The 22,709-nt window shown below is 41.0% G+C and overlaps 1 protein-coding gene across 3 annotated transcripts; it reads left to right on the forward strand.

Annotated features, from left to right (window-relative positions):
* Nucleotides 1–86: 86 nt before the first annotated feature.
* LOC144057302 (uncharacterized) lies at nt 87–22,525 on the forward strand. Of its 3 annotated transcripts, XM_077574702.1 has the most exons (13): nt 87–406; nt 2,441–2,796; nt 10,959–11,023; nt 12,108–12,128; nt 12,221–12,490; nt 15,099–15,219; nt 15,544–15,719; nt 16,261–16,403; nt 16,847–16,994; nt 17,064–17,245; nt 17,463–17,555; nt 17,620–18,169; nt 19,003–22,525. In XM_077574702.1, exons 3-13 carry the CDS (start codon nt 10,978–10,980, stop codon nt 19,056–19,058), a joined length of 1,806 nt encoding a protein of 601 aa, XP_077430828.1. In that variant the 5' UTR covers nt 87–406; nt 2,441–2,796; nt 10,959–10,977; the 3' UTR covers nt 19,059–22,525. The 3 variants fall into 3 exon arrangements, with proteins under 3 accessions (XP_077430828.1, XP_077430829.1, XP_077430830.1); XM_077574703.1 differs by lacking the exons at nt 87–406; nt 2,441–2,796 and adding an exon at nt 8,682–8,973; XM_077574704.1 differs by lacking the exons at nt 87–406; nt 2,441–2,796 and adding an exon at nt 9,939–9,958.
* Nucleotides 22,526–22,709: the final 184 nt, after the last annotated feature.

The raw sequence follows: 22,709 nt of genomic DNA on the forward strand, positions 1-22,709 counted from the left end.
AAACTGCCGATTATACTGAAGGACAAAGTATTATAAAATGGTCAAATGTTCTACCTGTAACTCATACCTTCATTGTTGCAAATTTTAAGGGACCAAAAATTTTTTTATTTTTTTTTATTCAATATGATTTAATTAAACGGCCAATTAATCGGTTATCAGAATTTCTTTTTGGCTCAATGTCGGCATCGGCCTCAGAAAAATCCACATCAGCCCTATACAATTGCGTGTTGGTCTTTCCTCTCCATTTTATCAGCTTCATGCCAGCTTTTACAGGTTGCGTGAAAGGGGCCAATGACTCATCTTGACATGGCAACCTTAACGCCCGCCCGCCCACCGCGTGCTTGTTGCCGTCATCGGCGCGTCGGACAACAAGTGCACCCCGCAATGGCTTGCGTTCGCTTGGCATGTAAGTACAGTTTAAGCAAGCATTATTTAAAGCGTGCCGGATGGGAATAATGACCCGTTCATTATCCCCGTCACCTCCTCCCCGCCACGCTCGGCAAGAATTAGCGGCGCTTAAAACGGCTCGTGGCGCTTCGCGGTAATCGGTTGCTCTTGAAAGCGGGGAGTTGCGTAAATCATGTTTGTGTGACAAAAAAAATACTGGGAAGCCGTCGGGCTCGGTGAGGTGGAGGCTCATATTTCCTGGTCGGAGAAGTGCACGGCTGCCTTTTCTTTTAATACGCTGAGATGATAATGAAGACAGCAGAGTGTCCGCCCGTCTCCATTAAGCAACGGCAAACGTTCCATTAAGGCCTCATCACCTCCTATTAGCTTCCCGGTGGAGAGTCGGCGTCGGAGTCCGTTTTCAGTCGTCATCAATATCTTATTATCTGTTGCCGCGCAGTCGGCCTGAAGTCGCTCGCATGCGTGCGGATTTGGCGGCCATGTCAAATATGCGCCTTGACTCTCTCGAAGCACTGTTGGACCAAGAGCATAGTAGGACAGCAACCTTCAACTGGATGAATAAATGCTCAAATCATTTCATGTCTGGGGGCGGGAAATGTATATTGGGGGAAAAAACACACTCAAGAAATGTTTATACTTGCCAAGATGAAGATATTAAAGCTCGTATTTGGATTGAGGTGATTTTTAGGCCTTATTTAGTGTTCTGGGGCCAGTGCACTTCTTCAAGATCATAACAAAACAATAACTCATTAAAAAAAAAAAAAAGAGCATTTTGGTTGTTGTTGCTCCAGCGCTTACAAAAATAATGAGTTTTTCTTGTCTGGTTATGACTTGTAGCCAACTTTTTTTGTTATTTAATTTTTGTGTTCGATCATTAAAATGCACAAAATCCCCCCTGGAGCCTCTCATCCTGGAATGGTCACCAAAATATGAAATGATCGAAGATGGTGGCTTCAAACACAAGTTCAATTTGTTCTGTGACCACGCTCTAAGAAATGTTATCCACTGAAATGAATGGAATGCTGTTAAGTGGTTCCAGTCCCCCCTACCACCAAAAATAAATAAATACAATAGTTTGGGGGTTGGGATAAGCAGCACTCTATATTATTGTCCTTTACAAAAACGGTCATAACAAAAAGAATGTAAATAATTTTCATGTTTCAAACCAATTCATTAGGTTGCTCCTTCTGGTGTGCCTGCTTTTGCCATCGGGAGGCATTATAATGCTACACTGTAGTACTTTTACTTAAGCCACTCAGCAAGATGCCTTTTTTTTGGGGGGGGGGGGGGGAGTATATGTGTTGCTGCACTGTTTGGTTTCTATAGGATATTTGAAATTAGGTTTATTTCATTTTTTGACGTTTGTGTACAGATGATATGGACAGATGTTTCCTCCCTTAGATTTTTTAAAAATTATCTTTAAATGTTTTTAAGATTTGTTTTTCAAACGTTACATTACCCCCCCCAAGTTAAGTTTTAGACCTTTTTTTTTTTTTAAAGAATAATAATATTTTATGTAATATAGCCTGTTATATATATATATTTTTTGTATTTGTGTTCTTCTCAGAATAAGTATTTAATATTTCTTGAATAAATAAAAAAAATCTAAAATTGCCTACCCTGGTAAAAAAAAATCAAACTAATTTAAATGTAAATATTTCTGACCTTGTTTATTATAATCAATATGAAATGCAAGTGGAAGGGATTTTTTTAAATTGATTTTTTAAATTTCCATTTTAATTATACAAATTAAATATTAAAATGATGTAATAGTTTCATACTGTACAGATATTTTAAAATTTGATTTATGTACAATAATGCGATTATTTTTTATTTAAACAATGTTTAAAATTGCCAATCTTAAATTCACATAGGCTAAAGTAGCATATTATCTCTCCACCCGCTCCAATGCGCTCTTCAGAAGTCCCGCCGAGATTTGACAAATTTAGCGTTTATCGCTCCTGAATGGAGAAAAATGTACCAAAAGAAAAGAATGCTCATTCCCTTTCCCCTTTCCCGACCATCGGCTCAGTTCGGCCGACGTGTCGTGGATCGAGTGGGGCAGGAGGCGCTGTGTGGGCTTGTGTGTGTGTGAGTGCGCGCGCGCGCGAGTGTGTCCGCTGTTTCCCGACAGGAGTCGAGTGCTTCCGAGTGGCCGACACATTTTTGAACCTCTTCCAAAGAAGTCGCCGAGTGCAGCAGCAGCAGCATCAGCAGCAGTAAAGCATCTCTGGAGGAAGGAGGGAGGGGAGGACAAGAGAGAGCGAGGAGGGACCCCACGCAGGAAACATTCACGCGCATCCGCACCACCGAGTGACGCACGGACGGACGCACGCACGGACGGACGGACACTTGTTCCAGCCTCGCCTGCCGGATCATCGGAAGCAGGTAGGCGCCCCCGCTCGTCGCCTTTCCCCGCTCGGCGATGCTCGTCTTCGGCTGAGTTGCCGCATGTTGCCCGGTGCGTGACGGGTTAAATTCTGCAGCTTTTTCACGCTTCGTGCGTGCCGCGTCTGCCGTCCCGGACCCTGCGGGGGAACCATTTGGACTTTCCAGCCTTGTCACGGTGAATTTGCTTGATCATGGATCCCGGAGTGGAATATTAAAGGTTGAGTGCTCATTGGCTGCAGTTGCATCGTTAATTCACTCGTCAGCCTCTTGGGAAATAAAATCCTAAAACATTGATTTTAATGATTTTAAATACAATCGTGGCCACTTTATTAGCTACAATTGGGCAATCTGCTAATGGCTTCTTTTCTTCTTCTTTTTTAAGACAACGTCCATTTTGATTGGCAGGTCTAAATTTATGTTGTGATAGATTTTTTGGGGGGCTGATACTTTGCAGTAGTGTTTCTAATATAAATTATATATATAAATTTGCTACAGTTTGAAGTGATTGGTGTAGGGCAGGCTATTATTCATAAAATATGTAATTGTTATACATGAAAATAGTTTTTGAAAATGTGTTTCTAAAATTGGCTGCCCTGGTAAACATTTTAAATTATACTGTATGTACTTAAACAATCTAAAAATAATAGTAAATTAATAATCATTTTTATTTTTACTTTAATTAAAAATAATAACTTAATTAAAGTTAAAATGTACTGTATATAGTTAAGCAATCTAAACTTTAACTTGATGTATATTAAATTTGCTTTTACTTTTTAATTTTCATTTTAAAAAATTATGAGTGTGATTCTACAATTGAGCTGTTTAACATTTTATTTTAATCTCTACCTTTAAAAAATATATATATATTTTTAAAATAATTATTTTGTAATTATTATACAAGAATTATTATTTTTATTTTGTTTTGTATTTTAAAAATACAAAATTACATTTGCCTTTTTATGTATATTTCCTATTTTATTTAAAAATTATTATTTTTTATATAATTTTTAAAATGATAAATTAAAAAGTGTTTTTTTCCCCCTAAAAATGTTTGGCTTTCCATTTACGTTTTTAAATGATTTATTAAGCCTGAAATATTTATTTTGATTTTTTTTCAATTTATCGTTTGTAATGATTCAATTTTTAAAAATGGCAAATATATTAAAAAAGTGTTTGTAAAATAAATGTAAAAAAAAATAAAAAAATAAATTCTTACTAACATTTTGAATACCCTGTTGTGCTACATCACCACTGCAATCTAGAGCCATCCAGCCACACCAATAAACTGCCAATGTTCAATAAAAACAAACGAGCTTCATTTTGAGCTCATCTCCCGTCCACTGTGACAACTTGATTCCTCTCCGTCAGCATCCTTTTGAGCAAAATGGATCTGCAAAGGCACCCTTTGATGCAGGCGTACCTAATAAAGTGGCAGGTGAGAGCCCTAACACTAAAAGATGAAGTTACATTAAGCGTAATGTAACTTCATCTTCATACGCGTCCTCCTTAAAAGGCGCGTATACTGTATGTGTGCGTTTTTCTACAGTGAACAGTTAAAAGGCTTAAGAGCATCCATTAGCTGAGAAGGAGGGTTTTCCACCGCCACCACTGCACAAACGCAGCCTGCAATAGCACTACACTATATAGAGCAGTGGTTGACGGTTGTCAAACTTTTCAAGACAAGTAGCACCCAAAAAATACTTTACTCTCCAAATGTGACCAACAATAAAATACAGTACAGTGCCGAAGAAGTGTCATTACCCAAAAAAAAAGAAACAAGTGATTTTAACCCACTATTACACTGCTGCATTTGTGTTAAATTAGAAGTTGTTTGAAGGTTTATAATTGCTTGTAAAATCGATGCTAATTTGCGTTAGCCCCTCTATGGAGTTTCCCATTATATGTTAGCATTAAGCTAGCAGACTTTCGTTGAATTACAAGCTTTGGTTGAACAGAGTGGTGTTTAATGAACAGCATTTATTTTTGATTTCGTTTGTGTTAGAATAACAGGTGTCTGAAGCTTTATAATTGCTATGCAGTGGCGTTTTCGCAATATATTTGAGCATTTTGCAAGCAGGCGTTAAGTAGGAAAGTACAGAATCGGCCAAAAAGTGTAGAGAGACTTCACCATTCAATAGCATCAGAAAGTGTTTCTAAATTTTTGACGAGTCGTGTAATATGACTGTTAGCCACTGTCGCAGTAACACTGTGCTGAAATATGGGAAAACAAAAATGATGATTTGTTTAAAATGCAAAGACATAACTAAAAATTGCAGTTACATAAAATCCTACAGACAAGCCATGTTTAGAAATAAAAAAATGCAAATGTACAAAAAAAGTTATAATACTACGACGGCGTATTAGGGCCATGTATGAATATATATATATTTTTTAGAGGGCGGGGGCAATACTCCGAGAATTTTTTGGGAAAATTTGCCACTTTATAAAGTGGCAAATTTGTCCACAACGTGAGGATCAAGCAATTAAGTTAATTTGTTCAAATAAATATTTACTTGTACATTTATGTTTCCAGAATTATTATTTACACATTCATACATTTAGTTATTTTTTTGTACAAGTAGTTAAGTTGATGTGTCAAATCTGCTGCCCTCCGTCATTCACTTGCATTGACCTAAAGTATGCTAGCTCCTGATTGGTTAGTGTTTAGTCAGCTGATAGGGAATCAGGAAGTGTTGTCGCTCGAGCTGCTGTGTATGACGAGTAAAGTTTAAATTAAGAATGAATCCGTCTCCAGTTAGCCTTTTTTTAAATTTTATAAACAGTGTCCCACTAACCACAAATACTCACATTAGACTATAGCAACGCTACGTGTATTTGTCGTAAGTTTCTTGAGTTTTTTTTTCTCTCGCAAATCTGCCACTTTATAAAGTCACAAATTTACGAGTTTTTGGGGGAAAATTTGCGACTTTATAAAGTGGCAAATTTGTGAGTTATTTTTTTCTCGGAATATTGCCCACGCCCTCTAAAAAATATATATTTATATGTGACCCTACGATACAACTGAACTGGCAGTGATTCTTTTGCGTGCCACTAGAGGGAGCCCACTTAGCACTCGTGATACTAATACCACACTTCACTGAGAATCGCTGACAAAAGATTCACAGAGCAGCGAGATGACACGTTTGTCAGCGCCGCACGCTTTGTCAATAACGCGATGTGTTAAGCCAGCCGCCTTTATCCTCCTCCTCCTCATCCTCCTTGATGATTTGAGAGAATGTGACAGGTGCAAGGAGCCTGTCTCATCCTTTAGTTCATCACTTTCACAGCCGGCCTGCTCGCCGCCCTCGTTTGCTCGCCACAAATGAACCTTGATAAGGGGATGTCAAGTTTTGGTCTTTGCATTAATATGCTCTATGCACTAGTTTAGACTTAGCGCACCAAATAGATCACCAATTAGTTAAATCCAAAACCAGCTTCAGCACACTACTTAATGATGTATGGGATCAACCAAAACTGGTGTAATAAATATTTGGTGCATTTGTTTTGCTAGCCTTTTCTTGGATTAAGTCTGCAAACGTGCAGTTAGTATAGGGACGTTGGGCAAGTAAAGTTCACTTCCTACAATATTGGGCCCTATTGGATAGGGAGTGATTCCTAAAACAGTCTCTGCTCTCTTCTGGTTACCTCAATTGTGTCATGTGGGACGTGAGTGGATGGGGGGGATGGCGGACCCAAATGCAAGAGAAGAAGAATCAAGTACAATGCGTGGTGCTTTAATGAACCAGAGGGAAAACGGTGAGTGGACAACCTTGACTTGATGGGACGTCACTGGACTGGTCGGCGTGACTGAACGGGACACGAGTGGGCTGGTCGCCGTGACTGGGCGTGGCGGAGACTGGTCACCTGGACTGGACAGGGCGTAACTTGACTTGACCTGATTTGCCGTGACTTGACTTGACTTGACCTGATTTGCCGTGACTGGACCTGATTTGTCGTGACTTGACTTGACTGGACCTGATTTGCCGTGACTTGACTTGACTGGACCTGATTTGTCGTGACTTGACCTGACCTGATTTGCCGTGACTTGACTTGACCTGATTTGCCGTGACTTGACTTGACTGGACCTGATTTGTCGTGACTTGACTTGACTGGACCTGATTTGCCGTGACTTGACTTGACTGGACCTGATTTGTCGTGACTTGACCTGACCTGATTTGCCGTGACTTGACTTGACTGGACCTGATTTGCCCTGATTTGCCTTGACTTGACTTGATTTGCCGTGACTTGACTTGACTGGACCTGATTTGCCGTGACTTGACTGGACCTGATTTGCTGTGACTTGACTTGACCTGCTTTGCCGCGACTTGACTTGACTGGACCTGATTTGTCGTGACTTGACTTGACCTGACCTGATTTGCCGTGACTTGACTTGACTGGACCTGATTTGCCCTGATTTGCCTTGACTTGACTTGTTTTGCCGCGACTTGACTGGACCTGATTTGCCGTGACTTGACTTGACTGGACCTGATTTGCCGTGACTTGACTGGACCTGATTTGCTGTGACTTGACTTGACCTGCTTTGCCGCGACTTGACTTGACTGGACCTGATTTGTCGTGACTTGACTTGACCTGACCTGATTTGCCGTGACTTGACTTGACTGGACCTGATTTACCCTGATTTGCCTTGACTTGACTTGTTTTGCCGCGACTTGACTGGACCTGATTTGCCGTGACTTGACTTGACTGGACCTGATTTGCCGTGACTTGACTTTACTGGACATGATTTGCCTTGACTGGACACGATTTGACCTGACTTGAATTGAATTGATTTGCCGTGACTTGACTGGACCTGATTTGCCCTGACTTGACTGGAACTGATTTTCCGTGACTTGACATGACTTGACTGGACCTGATTTGCTGTGACCTGACATGACTTGACTTGATTTGCCGTGACTTGACTGGACCTGATTTGCTGTGACTTGACTTGCTGTGGAGTGGCTATGACTTGGTAGTGACGAGGACGACTTGGCTGTGGCGATGACTTGGCTGTGGCGAAGGCTACTTGGCGGTGACAAAGACAACTTGGCTGTGAAGACTTGACGCACGAACTTCCACACATAACATTGGCAACGCTCCCCCACCAACTGGACAAACAAAACCGACTAAATACACCAACACTAATGAGACACACCTAGGGAAGGGAAGACACACACACACACACACAGGTGGACGTGGTTAGACATAACGAGACAAGGGAAGAAACCAGGAACACAAGACAAGAAACACCAACCACAGACAAAAACAACAAGAACACCCATAACAAACAAAAACCCAACCTCCACAGAAGCGAAACATGAAAAAATTGCCTTCAAGACATGAGCAATCAATTCAACACAAAAGGTAGCATTCTTAACAATCGATTTAATCGGCTAATTGATTAGTAAGCACATCCCTTGTGTGGACTAATCCTAGCGTGAATGTCCTCCTTCACCTACTTTCTATTTCCATGCCTCATGGTTTATAAATGTCTCGCACGGTGCCATGAAGGCAACGCACAACAATATGCGCAGTTGTTCACTTTTTGTAGCCTGCTCTTGCGGGAAGAAGCGAAAGTGAAAGATGAGGACTCCAGACACAGCCGAGCTTTGTGTGACCACGCGCGCGCTCATCTGCAGTCACTAAAAGGCATTTCCGCCTCTTTAAAAAAAAAAAAACAGACACGCACAAAGACCTGCCTGACCTTGTCGGGTGCGAAGGAGCACAGACGACGGCTTTGATTCCACAGCGAGACGCAGTGGATGGCGTTACGTAAGAAGGGGGGGGGGGGGGAAATGCACCGAGATGCGGAGGGAGAATAATGGAGGGCAGGTGATGGGGAGGAAGAAGAAGAAGTGCAGTGGAAGGATGGAGGGCAAGCAAGGAGCGCATACGTGCATGTGGGGACTGGAGGGGGGCGAAGACGGCAGATGGTTTGTCGTGTTGTGTGCGCGCTCGGCAGCTTTACGGCCCAAAGGCCGCCGCGGCCGCCGCCTCAGTGGACGCTTTTGTACGCTTTGCATGTTCCGTGCTCACTCAAGTGTCAGCGCACCGCCGCAGCCGCTGGACAGGAAATGATGACATGAGGAGCTGTTTACTTGTAGTGGAGCGGAACATGGACACCAAATGTGCGGAGACAAAATCAACCCTACCCTAACCCTGTTGGTGGAACATGAGGTGGGTTTCCATCACCGATCTGAATATCTGACCGGATAGTCGATAGGCCGAGACTTTTGGGAGCAACACCTTTGCTCGCCTGATTTGGGTCCTTGAGCCTTTAGTAGACTTTTACTTTGAAGTTGGCCCACGTTGTTGCGTGATGACTAGCTTGACTTCCTTTGAGACGTTTAGGCTTTCCTTATCGTAGTTTTGATCAACATTGTAGTTCCGACCAACATAAACACAACCCTATACCAAACTCGTATTCAATTGCTAATTTAGGACGCTAAGAAACCGCTAATTAATTACGCCGTCATTGTATGATACGGCAGACGTCTCCAACGTAAGTTGCTTACGTACTTACGTACGCTAAGTACTTACGTACGCTAGCAGCTAGCTGCTAACAGCTAGCTGTTAGCATTACCGAGCGATAAATGAGTTGAATTGAATTATTTTTCAATATTCTGGACCAAGGCTACTTTGTAATTCACTCTCCATGTTTAAAGGGAGGAAATGTTCCTTAAATTGCACTATGAGGTATTTTCATTATTATTATTATTATTATTTAAAATAAAAAAAAAGATAAATAGAACTTAATTTATTTTATAAAACACTTTTGCCTATTATTCAACTCAAAATGTCAGATTTTTACATTTTATTTTAATTAACTTTGATTCTAATCAAAAGGCCTTTACAGGCATTTTGAATGTACTTATTTTTTATTTAATGGGAAAAAGTGTTCTACAAAAAAAAAAGAAGACAAAGTATTATTTTTCTTTTGCTAATCTGAAAAACAATCCGATCTGTGACTCAAATCCGTGATTCGATCCGCACCGTGACAATGTAATCTGCCCAGGTCCTTCAGAATGAGCAGTGCTGGCCCAATGTAACTGAAACTATGGTAGCAATGGGACGGATTTCAAACTCGCCTCACAGGCTCACCATAACATCGGATTTTTACAAATCCTCTGATTAATTTGAATTTACTTGTTCCAAAATCAAGGTGAGGTATCAATTATTTTGCATTATTATTGATGGTTTATTAATTATGACATTGCATCAGTGGTATTAGGAGATGGATTTCGTCGGATAACTTTGCAGGTAGCAAAAGCACGGCCCGCCACTGGAGGATGAAAAAACGGTGCTTGGTCATGTCCTGCGCAAATAGGCCTGGTTGTCCTGGCGACATCACACTCCATGGCTGCAGTTTCCTCCTGGGCATTTTTTTTTTTTTTTTTTACGAGGGGAGAACTGCAGCAAAATCTCTTTTTGTACCCGCACATGCACGCTCACTCGCACACATCTTGTGATGTTTTGGGCCCCGTGCGCGTCAGCGCTGCAGACAAAAGCGTCTCACGTCACCCTAATACCTCCCGGTGGCGCCTTTAATCGGGTGTCGTCTGCGAGGATGTCACCGGGATGGCTTTTGACAGTATACGCTGGCTTCCTGGTGGAGAACAAGACCAGTTATGAATTATTCTGTTTTGAATCGGGTTCGAAGACAAAACACAAATCAATAGAGAGTGGCGCATGCTGTTGATAGATGGATGGACTTGTTTTTCCGTTTGGTTGTTGAGCAGCGTAATGTGCTCACAATGCAGCTCGCCGTCTCTTGTCTTGCTGCCACTATTAAATCTTTTTAAAATCGATTAGCCTATCGATTATTCCATCGAATAATCGTTGCCCCCAAGTCAAATTTTTTATATATTCTTTTAAATGAATTTTTATATTTTTTTTTAAATTCATTTTTAGTTGTTATTTTGTTGTTGTTGTCAATTCACCAAGGTTGACCGTGAGTTGAACTGAGTGGATATAACTACTTATTTTCTGTTCATGTGCATTATTAAACAACAACAAAATTAGTCTATGCTAAACGGTTAGCAATCACGATTAACATTAGCGCGCTAGCGATGACCATTTAAGGTAAACAAACACTAAATAACCTTCTTGCTTTTTCTTATTTTTTTTCTCTTAAGTTGTATTTTTTGGTTTTGCCTCCCCAGGTACTAAAAAGCAGCCACCATGAGGACAACCGGTGCGGTCGCGCTCACAATTCTGCTTTCCGCAGGTAGGAAAGCAACACAATTCACCCGTCGGCGGAATATTCACAGTTTGTTTTTTTTCCTCCATTTTGAGTCTAGTTAAGTTTTCTCGTTACTTGTTAAGACTTTACAGATTGAGCAGGTCAAGATCCAAAGTCACTATGAGCCAGACTGATCTTCATTTTTGGAGTCCAATGTCGATTCTAATATTTGGCAAAATAAAGCTCCGATACCCGATTGATTGATTGATTTGTATCAGGGACAACACATATTAATAAACATTTCAGTAAATATGCCAGAATTAGCTAAAAGGCTATTTTTCATCTGCAGTCCCGAAACGGATCAGAAATGTCGCCCTAGTAAAATAAAAATAAAATGCACAACAATAACAATACAGTCACGAAAATACTATTGAGTTGAAATTACATTTTTATAACAAAAGCAATACATTTACTACAACGTACATTAAAACCAACCAAGGATAAACAAATACAGGAAGCTTTAGTGCTGACATTTCTGATGATCAATTAACCTTTTTTTTTTTTTTTAGTTTGAGCTTAAATGTAATGTATGCGTTTAGATTTCTGATGTGAGCAGGAGTGAGATTCCACTCGGTAGCATAATACAAGATAATGAATGTTTTTAGTTTTTTTGGTTCCTTAATGCTTACAAACAATAAAGACATGAATTACTCACAGAACATTTGACAGTTTTACAATACTTTGTCCCATACGACAAGAAAAATTGGCATCATTTGGCAGATTATTATTTTTTTAAACATATTTTTGGATGTTGTTTGAATGTTATCTTTGTCTTATATTGTAATGTGTAAAAAATAAAAAATAAACTCTTTTTAGGCTGATTTTAAAAAAGCTAATACTCAATAGTTTAATTCAGTTAATTATTTTTTTTCCACTCCCCTCGTGAAGAAGAAAATATTTAAAAAAACATGAAACCATGAAAACCAGTTTGAAATGACGTATGATTTGTTGTACATTCTTCTTCTCATGTGAAGAAGTGTCACGTAAAAAAATAAAATTAAAAAAAAGCCAAAGAAAAAGCTCAACCGAACGCTAATCGAGTTATCCTTTCTTTTCCTTGTATCTGCAGTTCTGTCAGTGTCTGGCAAGGGTGAGTATGCAATAAATTCTAGCAGCACTCTCATTGCGTCCTTCCGTGCAGTTCCAGTAATATGACCCCCCCCCCCTTCCCTCCCCCCACAGTAAACGAAGACTCCATGACGTTGTTCCTCGGCGAGGACTTCCACATCCTGCTGCACGCGCCCGCGCTGGAGGTGACGTTCCGCGCAACCTCGCGCTCGCCCGAAGTGGTCCTGATGCGCGGCGGCATGGTGGTGGGCAACCGGGCCAAGAAGAATCTCCACCTCAGCCACCTGGTCGTCGACTCGCTGGTGGAGGGCGACGAGGGCGTGTACACGGTGAAGAACCCCGAGGACCCCGAGGACGTCCGACGCATCAGGCTCTACGTTCGAGGTACGTGCGGGGTCTAGTTTTTCGTTTTACCCTAATTGGTTGGGGCGGATGGAAAAACGTTTTGATTTGATTTTAGTTTCACCTCAAAAACTAAAAACTTGTAAATACATGCTTTTTTCTTTCTTTTTACATTAGTTTGCTGACATAGCAACTCATTAATTAACTTATCAGATATAAAAGAAAAAGTGCAAAAGTTTTTTTTTTTTTTTTTTAAATAAGGGCCGTTTAATCGTAATTAATCGCATGGTAATTTTATATCTGTTATTAATGTACAGTAAAAAAAATAGGTTTTCATAAAAAATGAAATGAAATGAAAAATTATTAAACTAATAGTAATAGTTCACATCATTTTTTTACGTCTATTGTCGTCAATGGCAGTGAATGAGTTAATTGCTGACAACAAATTAGTGTGAAATATGGGGACGTTCGATACCACTTTTTTTCAGACTGATACCATACGTGTATTCACTTGCAGTACAGATACCTCTATAGTACTTTGATCTACATCTATAATTTAATTTAACACAATGACAGAATATTGTGAACAAAACCTACCTCGGTGTTATTCACCGATTAGTCAAATTGCAGCAGTATAGCGCCAACTACTGCAGAGGAGGACTAACTCAATGTCACATTCGATGGCTGGTATCAGTACCCGATATCAGCCCAATACGAAATGTTACATAACCTTTGTGTTTTTTCGATAGAAACTTTAAAAAGGAATAATACATTCATTCTGCCATAATTAAAAATAAATATTTTACTAGAAAAAACAGAGTGCGGGGGTGTATAAGAAAAAAAATACATAATTAAAAAACCCCTCTGCACTAACATTTTATGAATCAGCAAAAACCCTTCAAAAAGATAAAAACTGAAAGCCGAATTGAAGCAGATGTGCGTGTGAACGCAAGCGTGTGTGAAAGGCGTGCAGCGCGCGTTGTGCACCATATGGAGCGTGCCGCGCGTTGCCAGCTGATGACGACTTTGTATGTTTGCTGTGATCTTGGCAGTGCTGCCGCCAGCCTGCAATTATGCCGCTCTTTAAGCATCAGCCCACTCGCCTCCCTTCCTTCCTGTCCTTCCCTGCTGTGTTGCTGATTTTACCCCCTCCGAGTCCCACCCCCGTATTTCTGGATCACTGCTCCCTCCGCCACTTCTTGACAATCTGTTCTTTTTTTATACCACTCAGACTTCCTTCTAGCACCAAAGCTCTCCTCCTTCTACTTACTTCAAGCAACTTGCTGTGCACGCTGAATTTTCTTTTTGTGTGTTTTACCATTTGTGCCGTTCAGTAAACGGAAAGTGCGCTCAAGTACTGCAATGCCCTCGCATGTGGGCAAGGAGAGCCACAAAAAGTTGTCAGAACTAGGGCCCGACCGGCCGAAATGCATTTTTTGAGGCTGATGCAGATTTTTGGTAGAAAAAAATACCGATTATTAACAGTAATGCATAAAATTACCCCCCGCCCCCCAATTCCTTTTCAATGGGTGTCACTCACGCACAACCTTTCAAGTGTGGCCTTATCAAATAATTTCATGAAGTATACAAGGTTATTGTACAAATTTATGTGTCAATAATAAAAACATTCTTACTTGTTTACAACTGCTGTGAAGTATTAACCTTTTCTTTTATATATTTTTTTATCTTGTGTTATTTTCACAAGTCTTGGGACTTACTGGGCAAAGCTGGGAACTCGGGGATTGTATTTCGTGCCATGTCATGTGGAAATGTGTGTCAAGACAAAAAAAACAAAACCTTGAAATAGCAACTTTAAATATAACTTGAAAGGACAATGACCAAATAAAACAATAAGAAAGTCAAATAATAATAGAATAAACTAAAATAATAGCAACTGAAACAACAGTAAGAACAAATACAGTACTGACTGTTCCTGTGCGTTTTGGACTCTTGGGGGCAGTGTGGTGCTGTGCATCCATGATGTACACACTTAAAGTGAGTAAAGAAGAAAGTTACGACTGAATTATATTACAATAACTCGTTTTTCACACATTGGGAAGAATTTGTGCCTTTGCGTAGTGTTATCTTACCCGTGGGTATGTGTTCCCACAAGAGTTGTGTGTAGATATTCATTATTTGCAAAAAAAAAAAAAAACACTCCCGAAGTCGATGCTAATTTCCTGTTAGCATTTGAATGGGATCCTCCCTTCGCTTTTAGCATTAGCGCTAGGCTAGCAATGTTTTAAAAACGAAGCATGTTTTGTATTTAAATATACAGTGGATGTAATTCTTAACGTCGTGTGTTTAGTTTTACCGTTAACTCCAACTGCAGTGTCATTAAACAGCTTAAAAGACGCTTAGGGACAATAGAATAACCAGAATAACTTAGGCTACAGACTTGCTACTTGCTAATGCTACGCAAGCTAAATGGTGCATTCAGGGTATTTTCACAGCGTCGGAAACTTCAGTTTTTTTAGATAACGTATTAAGGGGAAAATAATCGGCCATTTGGCCCAATTGATTTGTTTTGGCCGAAGTTTGAAGGCCGATTATAACAACTGAAGGCCGATTATAACAACTGAAGTGCAGAAACAAAGTATCTGTACTCTATTACTTACCACTGTTCGTCTCTCTCAAACCACGCCTGCAGATTGCTACAACGAGCAAACGGTGAAATATGGAGAATACTATCGGATTCCGCTGTTGGGCGTGACGTCACCCATCACCTTGGAGCACAGGCCCAGTTCAGTGGAGGCCAACATGACTTCCAGGTATAACCTGAGTGTAATTTTATTTTATTCTGCTGGTTAGAACAGCTGAATTTGATTTAAAGACTAACGTGCCTCTTATTTCATGTGAGTTTAAATGTGATTGGCTAAATCTGAAAACAGACACGTTCCCAATTTTAACTAACTGTAATCGTAGCAAGAAAACTGTAAACATAAACAAGTGACTGTAACCGTGACTATATAACTGTAAATAAGTAAATGTAACTGTAACTAAGGCAAAGCCTGCCAGAGCGGCTTTTATGTTGGATGCTATTAGCTTGTTCAGTCATTCTTAATGAAGCGGCGCCAACTTTTTTTTTCCCCCAGACCGGCTCTGGTGCTGCTGACAAGCACGGGTGTGGCCCGGGAAGGTTACCGGGGTCGCATCAGCGTCAGCGAGCACTACGTGGTCCTAAATTCGGCGACTGGGGCCGACGATGGCAGCTACACCGTCAGGGATGCTCGGGGTGTCGTTAGGGTCAAAATCTGTCTTCTAGTCATAGGTGAGAGACAATATTTGTACTTTGGTGCATCTGTTCGTTACCAAAGTATTTATTTTTTTTATGTTTTTTCCTTTTCTTTTTTTTTTTACTTGCCACATCTGTAAACAGATTCAGTGGTACTTTGGCTGTAATGCCCACTTATGTGGGCAAGGAGATCCACAGCCACTGATATACTTTCAGCTGTTTATTGAAAATTGCATTGAAATTTTACTGTATTCTAATGTCGATTTTAATTTGATTAATTGGTTAGCTCAAGTGCTAAGTTATCAAATGGGTATTGTACATATAACTCACAGTAAAAATTCATTTCTACTCCTTTCTTCTTTTTGTATTTCAAACGCAGGTACTTTTTTAACATCTACTCTACTCGAGTACTTCTACTTTAATCAGATTATTATAAAAAAAAAAAATTACACAAGTATCTGCACTTATGAACTTTTCCCATCCCCATTCCTATTATAACCCCAAAGGATTCTTGGAGCGATGCTGATTTCTTAATAGCCTAATGCCTAATTACTCCCTCACTGATGTACTTTATCAGAGCACCAGCACTTTGTCAACCTACATCACGGCGAGCGACTCAAGATCAACCTGATGCTCAACAGCTCCTTGGTGCACCTCTACTACAGCGCAGACACGGACCACCAAATGCGCCTGCTCATGGATCGCGGGGAATTCACCGATGTAAGCACAAATCATTATGCACAAGCCGTTGAATTCTTTTTTTTTTTTTATTCTCTTTAATGATATTTTACTGTATGTTTTTAGATAAGACAACACTAGAGTGATATTTGGTATTATCTATCTGTCTGTCTGTCTAGCTAACTGTACATCTAGCTGACTAGCTGGCTATCTATTTGTCTGGCTAGTTAGCTAGCTGTTTGTCTGGTTAGCTAAATGTCTATGTAGCTAACTCTGTTTGGCTGTCTGTCTAGCTGTCTGTCTGTCTAGCTCGCTAGCTAGCGGTCCAGCTTGCTATCCGTCCATTGTTGACAATTACAAGAAATACGGGGAGTAGTTTCAATCCTAGGAGAATAATGGTTGTAAATGATAGTATTGGATGTGATTAGATTGTACTTAATGTTACAGCTGATAAGATTGTGCATGCGCATGTCCTTTGGCTGCAGGCCCAAACAAAACTAGGCTTTGAGGGTCGCCTCTCCGCGGAGGGTTCTCTGGTCTTTCTGGATCAAGTCAAGCGCTCCGATGAAGGCCTCTTCCGAGTGACCGACACGCAGGGTTTCCCCGTGTCCAGCATCCACATGGAACTCAAACGTAAGTGTGCAAACATGCCCACTGAGTCGAATCAAGGTCAGCAGTGTTATTTCATGCGTGTTTTGGCAGCCTACAAGCTGGAGTCCATCTACGTGGCCATCATCGCCCTGCTGAGCCTGCTGGTCTTCCTCCTTCTGGCCTGCCTGCTGTCCTGCCTGATCAAAGTCCATAAAAGGGCCAAGAGGACCGCCGCCTTGGAAAAGATCGCCAAGAACGCTGGCAAGGAGGACGAGGGGGAGGCTTTCAGACAGGTTGGAAGTGCCAACAGAGACGTCAGTTTGACCTTTTCAAAAGGGGGAGGAAAATGTCGGAATATTACAAGTATAATGCGTTATTACAAAAAATGGCATTTTCACCAAAAATGTAATGTTAAAAAAAAAGTTGTTATTTCACATGGAAAAAAATTGTAATTGTAACTCAGTGTATTTCTCTTCACATGGTAAAAATATTTGCTTTGTGTGCTGACAGGTGGTCAAGAACATCACCAAACTCAGCGATGAGTCCAAACATTCGCAGGCCGACAACACTGAGAAATCTCAGAGCACCGAAGTGGACATTAAAGTAAGACATCAGTCCATTCACGGCTGTCTTCTCGTGTGGTGACCCGTTGCTTGTGTCAACGCAGGGTTTGGAAGTTTCTTCAAAGGAGGTCGGCATTGGCAACCTGGACACCAGCGACTCCGGCGTTGGCTTTAACACCGCCCTCCCGATGGACACTGACACCGACGCCCCCGAGCAAGTCCCCGACTCGGATGCCGTGAGCATCTCCATCGCCCCGGAGACTAAACCAAATGCTCCACCGTCGCCAGCCGTGGAAGTCAAGTCTAGTCCGGTGGCTGAAACCAAGCCGAGTGCCCCGCCAGCCACGGAAGCAAAACCTGAAAGCAAAGACGTCGAGACCTCCCCTGCTCAGTCGGTGAACCTGGATGTGCCCAAAGCGGCCGACGTTAAGTCCAGCCCAGTCTCGAGCCCGGGACCCAAGAGCCCGGTGAGTCCGATGACTCCGGCTGATCCAAAACCCGTCGCCGCTACCCTGGAGCCCATGTCGGCCTCTCCGAAAGCCCCCAGTCCAGCTCCAGAACCTCAAAAGATGTTTTCATCCGCCACCCATGCGGCCTATGAGCCTCCCTCGTCTGAAGACCACATTCCGTTCCTGACAGAGCCCATCCCCAATGGTATGTGGTGGCAGAATTAAAGTCCCTGTAAAGTGGAAAAAAATGTCTTCTAAAATTGACAGACCAAAGAGAAGTGTCATTAACCCTGAAAAATGAATGGCAAAAAAAAAATTGGCACGTATATAAAATAAGGTTTCAAAATTGTGAAGCATGTCGACATCGCTGCTCATAAATGCTGTGGGCGTGGCCACTGAAACCTTGCCCAGCTCAACTGTCAACTGTCAATCAAATACCGTTGCTACGACCTGGAAATAAATAAATAATGCTACTTCATTTAGCATCTACACCTACTACTGCGGGGGAAAAAAAGAAAAATCCACCCTCCTCACTCTCTCTCTGCATGACGTGTGCACTCATGGCTGACAACGAGGCACTCTAAAGCGGCCACGTCAGCTCAAACTCCCAGTCTTCACACTGGCTGTGATGCCTGACTTAAAAGAAAAGAAAAGTTCCCCCCTCCTCAACCTTCCGTCTTTTTTCCACATGACATGCATGCACTCGTGGCTGACAACAAGGCGCTCTAAAGCAGCCACACCAGCCCAAATCCCAGTCCACAGACTGGCTGTAAGTCTGACTATTTAAAAAAAAAAAATGCTGCCCACTTCTCATTCTTCCATCTTTCAAAATGTCATGCGCACGCACTCACGCCTGACAATGAGGCACTTTAAAGCGGCCACGCCATCAGATTTTGCATGTTTCCTGTATCTTCAACCATGTATAAAGTATTTTGAAATAAATCTGATTTCACTTTACAGGGTCTTTAAAGCCAAATTTTGAAAATAACCATCTTGCACAGTTTAACATCAATTAACGCTAAACATTGTCAAACGCAGGCACCCCCGAGCCGGGCCCCGATCAAGCTGATCTTATTGGAGGTTCCTCTCCGTAAGCCCCCGAAGTGGATCCCAAATCAAGTGGTGCTGGCAAAAATGAAGATTCCACCACCACCATCTGAAGACTTACTGCCCCCAACCGTCCCTCCGCACCGTCACTTAAGACAATCAAATCCCTCTCCTCAAATTGGGACCTTGGTTGACCTAATACCTGAACATAACCTAACCGTCCATATTTCATATAGTAGCAACTTAGCTTTGTATATCTTGCAGGCTTTTATTTGGAAATTCCCTCCACAAAACTGCCAGACTGCAAAATGCAGAGTTTACAAGCAGAAAATCCACCTGAAGTTATTTTCTAACACCAGGTTGCGCATTTCATGGCAACAATCTTAACAATTTGGCTTCACCGTCACTTTCCCCCCTCGCGCGTCACTGAATGCTTGTGTACTTACTAGCATGCAAATATGCAAAATGACAACAAAAAAAAAATGCTAACCCACGTTAACATGATGTGATGTGCAATCACATGTAAAAAGAAAACAAAGTGGGTTTTGTAACTTTAAAATACACACACGCATGCAAGAAAAGCAGTTATCCTCAAACTTCATTGAGCCAAGGCACAGACTTTACATAGAAAAATGTCACGAAACACTACCAAATTAAAATGTGGCAAAAACGTACAGTGTATACAGTAACCCCCCGTAATTCACATGTGATCGTAACCGCAAATCGTAAATAAATGTGAGTAAAATATGTATGTGTAAAAATGTTTATAATTGCCTATATTCATAGTCTAACCTTGTGGTTCTAAATTATTTTTTACAGTACCACCTTATTCCTAAACATATATTCAATATCATTGTCAGCCACTGTAATATTTTGCACAGTTTGAACATTAACACTGCACATATATTAATAATATAATGTAGGGAAATATCGCGCTAAATTCTGATTCAATTCAAATCTATTGCGCATAAAAGGTCAATTGGAACTAAATTAATGAGACGCAAATGTAATGAACTTAAATGTCATTTTAAGTACCCAAGAAGCAGGGTTCTGATAACCTAGTCGGATATAAAAATAAAATACACAAATACAACTGTTTAGAAAGGTGACTTTCTCCTTCGCACTTTATTTGGTGAAGCCATCCTGTCCCGTTCTGATCAAACTGCTGCTATTGCTCCCTATGCTCACCTGTTCAGGTGCTTTGTTTACACATTTGCAGTTTTACTTTGCTGCCCTCTAAACCCCGCCCCCATCTCCTGTAAGGATGCTGATTGGTCCGCTTGTCTTTTGGCGGTAAGTTGACACCAATTCGATGTGTGCTTATTTTTCTATTTTGTTGTATTTTGTATTTTCTGCTCTTCCCTTCTCGCTTTCTTGAAACCTGCCTTATTTTCCTCCTTATGTCAGCATGGAAACCCTTGGCGTTATTCATGGGGTCGTTTTGATAAGCTGCATCATCCTCAATATTGTAAATGCTGTAGCATTTGGGGGGGGGGGGGTTATTTGAAGAGATGAAGAAATATGTTGTAGAAATAGTGATGGTCATTCAAGTTGCCGATGTCTATTTTCTTGCACCCCCTGGTAAGTGGCGAAGCATTGTGGTGATGGTGGGGGTCATGTGCCATTTTTTTTTTGGGGGGGGGGTGTTTTGAATAGTCAATAGACATAATTGTAATGATGTAGTTATGGTTGTGATTACAAAATAATTCCAGCGAGAATTGTGTCGCTGGGGATAGTCTCCTCATTTAAAAAAAAAAAAATAGAAAAATAAAATAAATTATTAACAACAATAATAATAATAAATAAATAAGTAAATAAATAAATAATAATAAAAAAAATCATAGTTGCACCCTACCTGTTTAAGAGTCCGCTAAAAGATGTAGGATGCAGAGTAAAACAAATTTAAATCTAAAACACTCGACAAAAAATAAATCTAAAACACTTGGCAAAAAAAAACTCACCCTTGCCATTTGCCTTGTCGGACCCTGTGGGCATCAAATTTAAGGCCTATTTACACCTAGAATGAAAAAAGTCCAATTTGGGACCTGTGTCACTGCAGTGTCAGACGGTGTATCTTATAGGAGAGCGCTGATGGCAAACTACTTTGGTGGTCTTGTACAGTAATTGGCATGAAGAAAGTAATAATAAATGCGCTGTCCCAGTGTCCCGAGCTTTGGGACACAAGAGACACGAAAAGCCTCCAGTCATCTTCCTGGTTGGTTACTAAGTCACCACTTCCAAATATGGGCAAGCTTGCGCTAGGGTGCCGTCGTCCCCGTGCCCTACCCTGCGGTGAACACCAAGAAAATCTAAGAATGCCAAGTGCAGTGTGAAAAGGCCTTAAGGGGGGTGCAAAATGTCAAGGAATGAAACCCTGCCTCCACACGACCTGTTTGAGTCCCTGTAAAGATGTAGAACGCCAAGTAAGACCGATTTTCAACCTAAAACATCACACACATAAATCTCAAATGTGACCCACGACCCCGTGCCCACTGGTTGGGAACCCCTGTTGCAAACGACCTATTTAATATCTCCAAAACGGTCTTTATCATAACCCCAACATGATTTTGTTGTTGAGTCAACACAATGTTGCTACAGACACACGTCCCTACCTCACACAAAACCGTCATTAACTGGATGATTTCACATTGACATTAATAGAAGAAGCACACACAAAAATAGCCATGCAATGAAATGTCAATTAGCAAAATACGGAATTGTTGTTATAATTAACGAGCCAATGCTGATATCTTCCCTGACTAATAATATCCAATAATAATGTGCAAAAGCCATAATCCGCTTTAGGATTTAGATTAGGGATTAGAAATGTAAAACACTTGAAATCCAAAATGTATAAAAAGGTGCCTATGTGTTAAATGGCCAAACAAACAGCTGCAGTTTGGCTGTTGGTTAAATATGCCTGATGGTTTCCACTTAAACACACACACACACACACACACACACACACTCCAGCTTTGTAAATATTGCATGTGCACACCGCTTTATTAACCCTCTAATTGACTTTTTAGTGTACGGAATGGTTATCGTATCATACTAAATAATAAAGAAGACGACTAATTTCAATTCCTCAGCAACCTTAAAAGAAATATATAAATATATATATATGCGCGCTATATACTATATCAACTAATATTCACTAATGCATCGAGCTATTTAAAAGCCAAACACTGATGATGAAGTGTCTATATGCTATTTGGGATTTCTTACATTGCGCTCTCGCGGTACAGTATTTCCATGTTGTCTTCAAATGTAACTGATGTCATTGAATGCAGCACGGCCAAGGAAAACTACGCAGGCTTTTGTCACCCTACACTTTATATATGTGCGTGTGTGTGATAAGTTGCCATTTCCAAGCTGTAATGCGCGCGCACGCGCGTTTTGTGTGAAGTGCATTGTTGTGCGTCCGTGTGACCTTGTGTTCAACAAGCGTCATGAGCGTGAATGTGTCACAAATCCTCCCAACAGTGAACAGTAAAAGTTGTGGTAACTTTGACATTTTTGTGCGTCTTTTATTGTTAGCGGCAGATGATGCAAAGGTGACGAGGGTATAAAAGTCTACACACCCCCGTTCAAATTTTCACCGTTAAGTTCAAAAGTTTGACACAACACTGCTCACCACTAAAAGAACGTAGGTGGAGGGAATTATGAGCAGTTCCAAACAGCAGTCAGAGTTAGCA

Source organism: Vanacampus margaritifer, chromosome 9, assembly GCF_051991255.1.
Source record: "Vanacampus margaritifer isolate UIUO_Vmar chromosome 9, RoL_Vmar_1.0, whole genome shotgun sequence".
Lineage (NCBI taxonomy): Eukaryota > Metazoa > Chordata > Actinopteri > Syngnathiformes > Syngnathidae > Vanacampus > Vanacampus margaritifer.

Bases quoted from the DNA above. Each gene is read 5' to 3' on its own strand.
- LOC144057302 (XM_077574702.1), top strand. From the start codon at position 10,978: ATGAGGACAACCGGTGCGGTCGCGCTCACAATTCTGCTTTCCGCAG. The intron at 12,129-12,220 runs GTGAGTATGCAA...CTCCCCCCACAG, and splicing joins TCTGTCAGTGTCTGGCAAGG to TAAACGAAGACTCCATGACG. The intron at 17,556-17,619 runs GTAAGACATCAG...GTGTCAACGCAG, and splicing joins GCACCGAAGTGGACATTAAA to GGTTTGGAAGTTTCTTCAAA.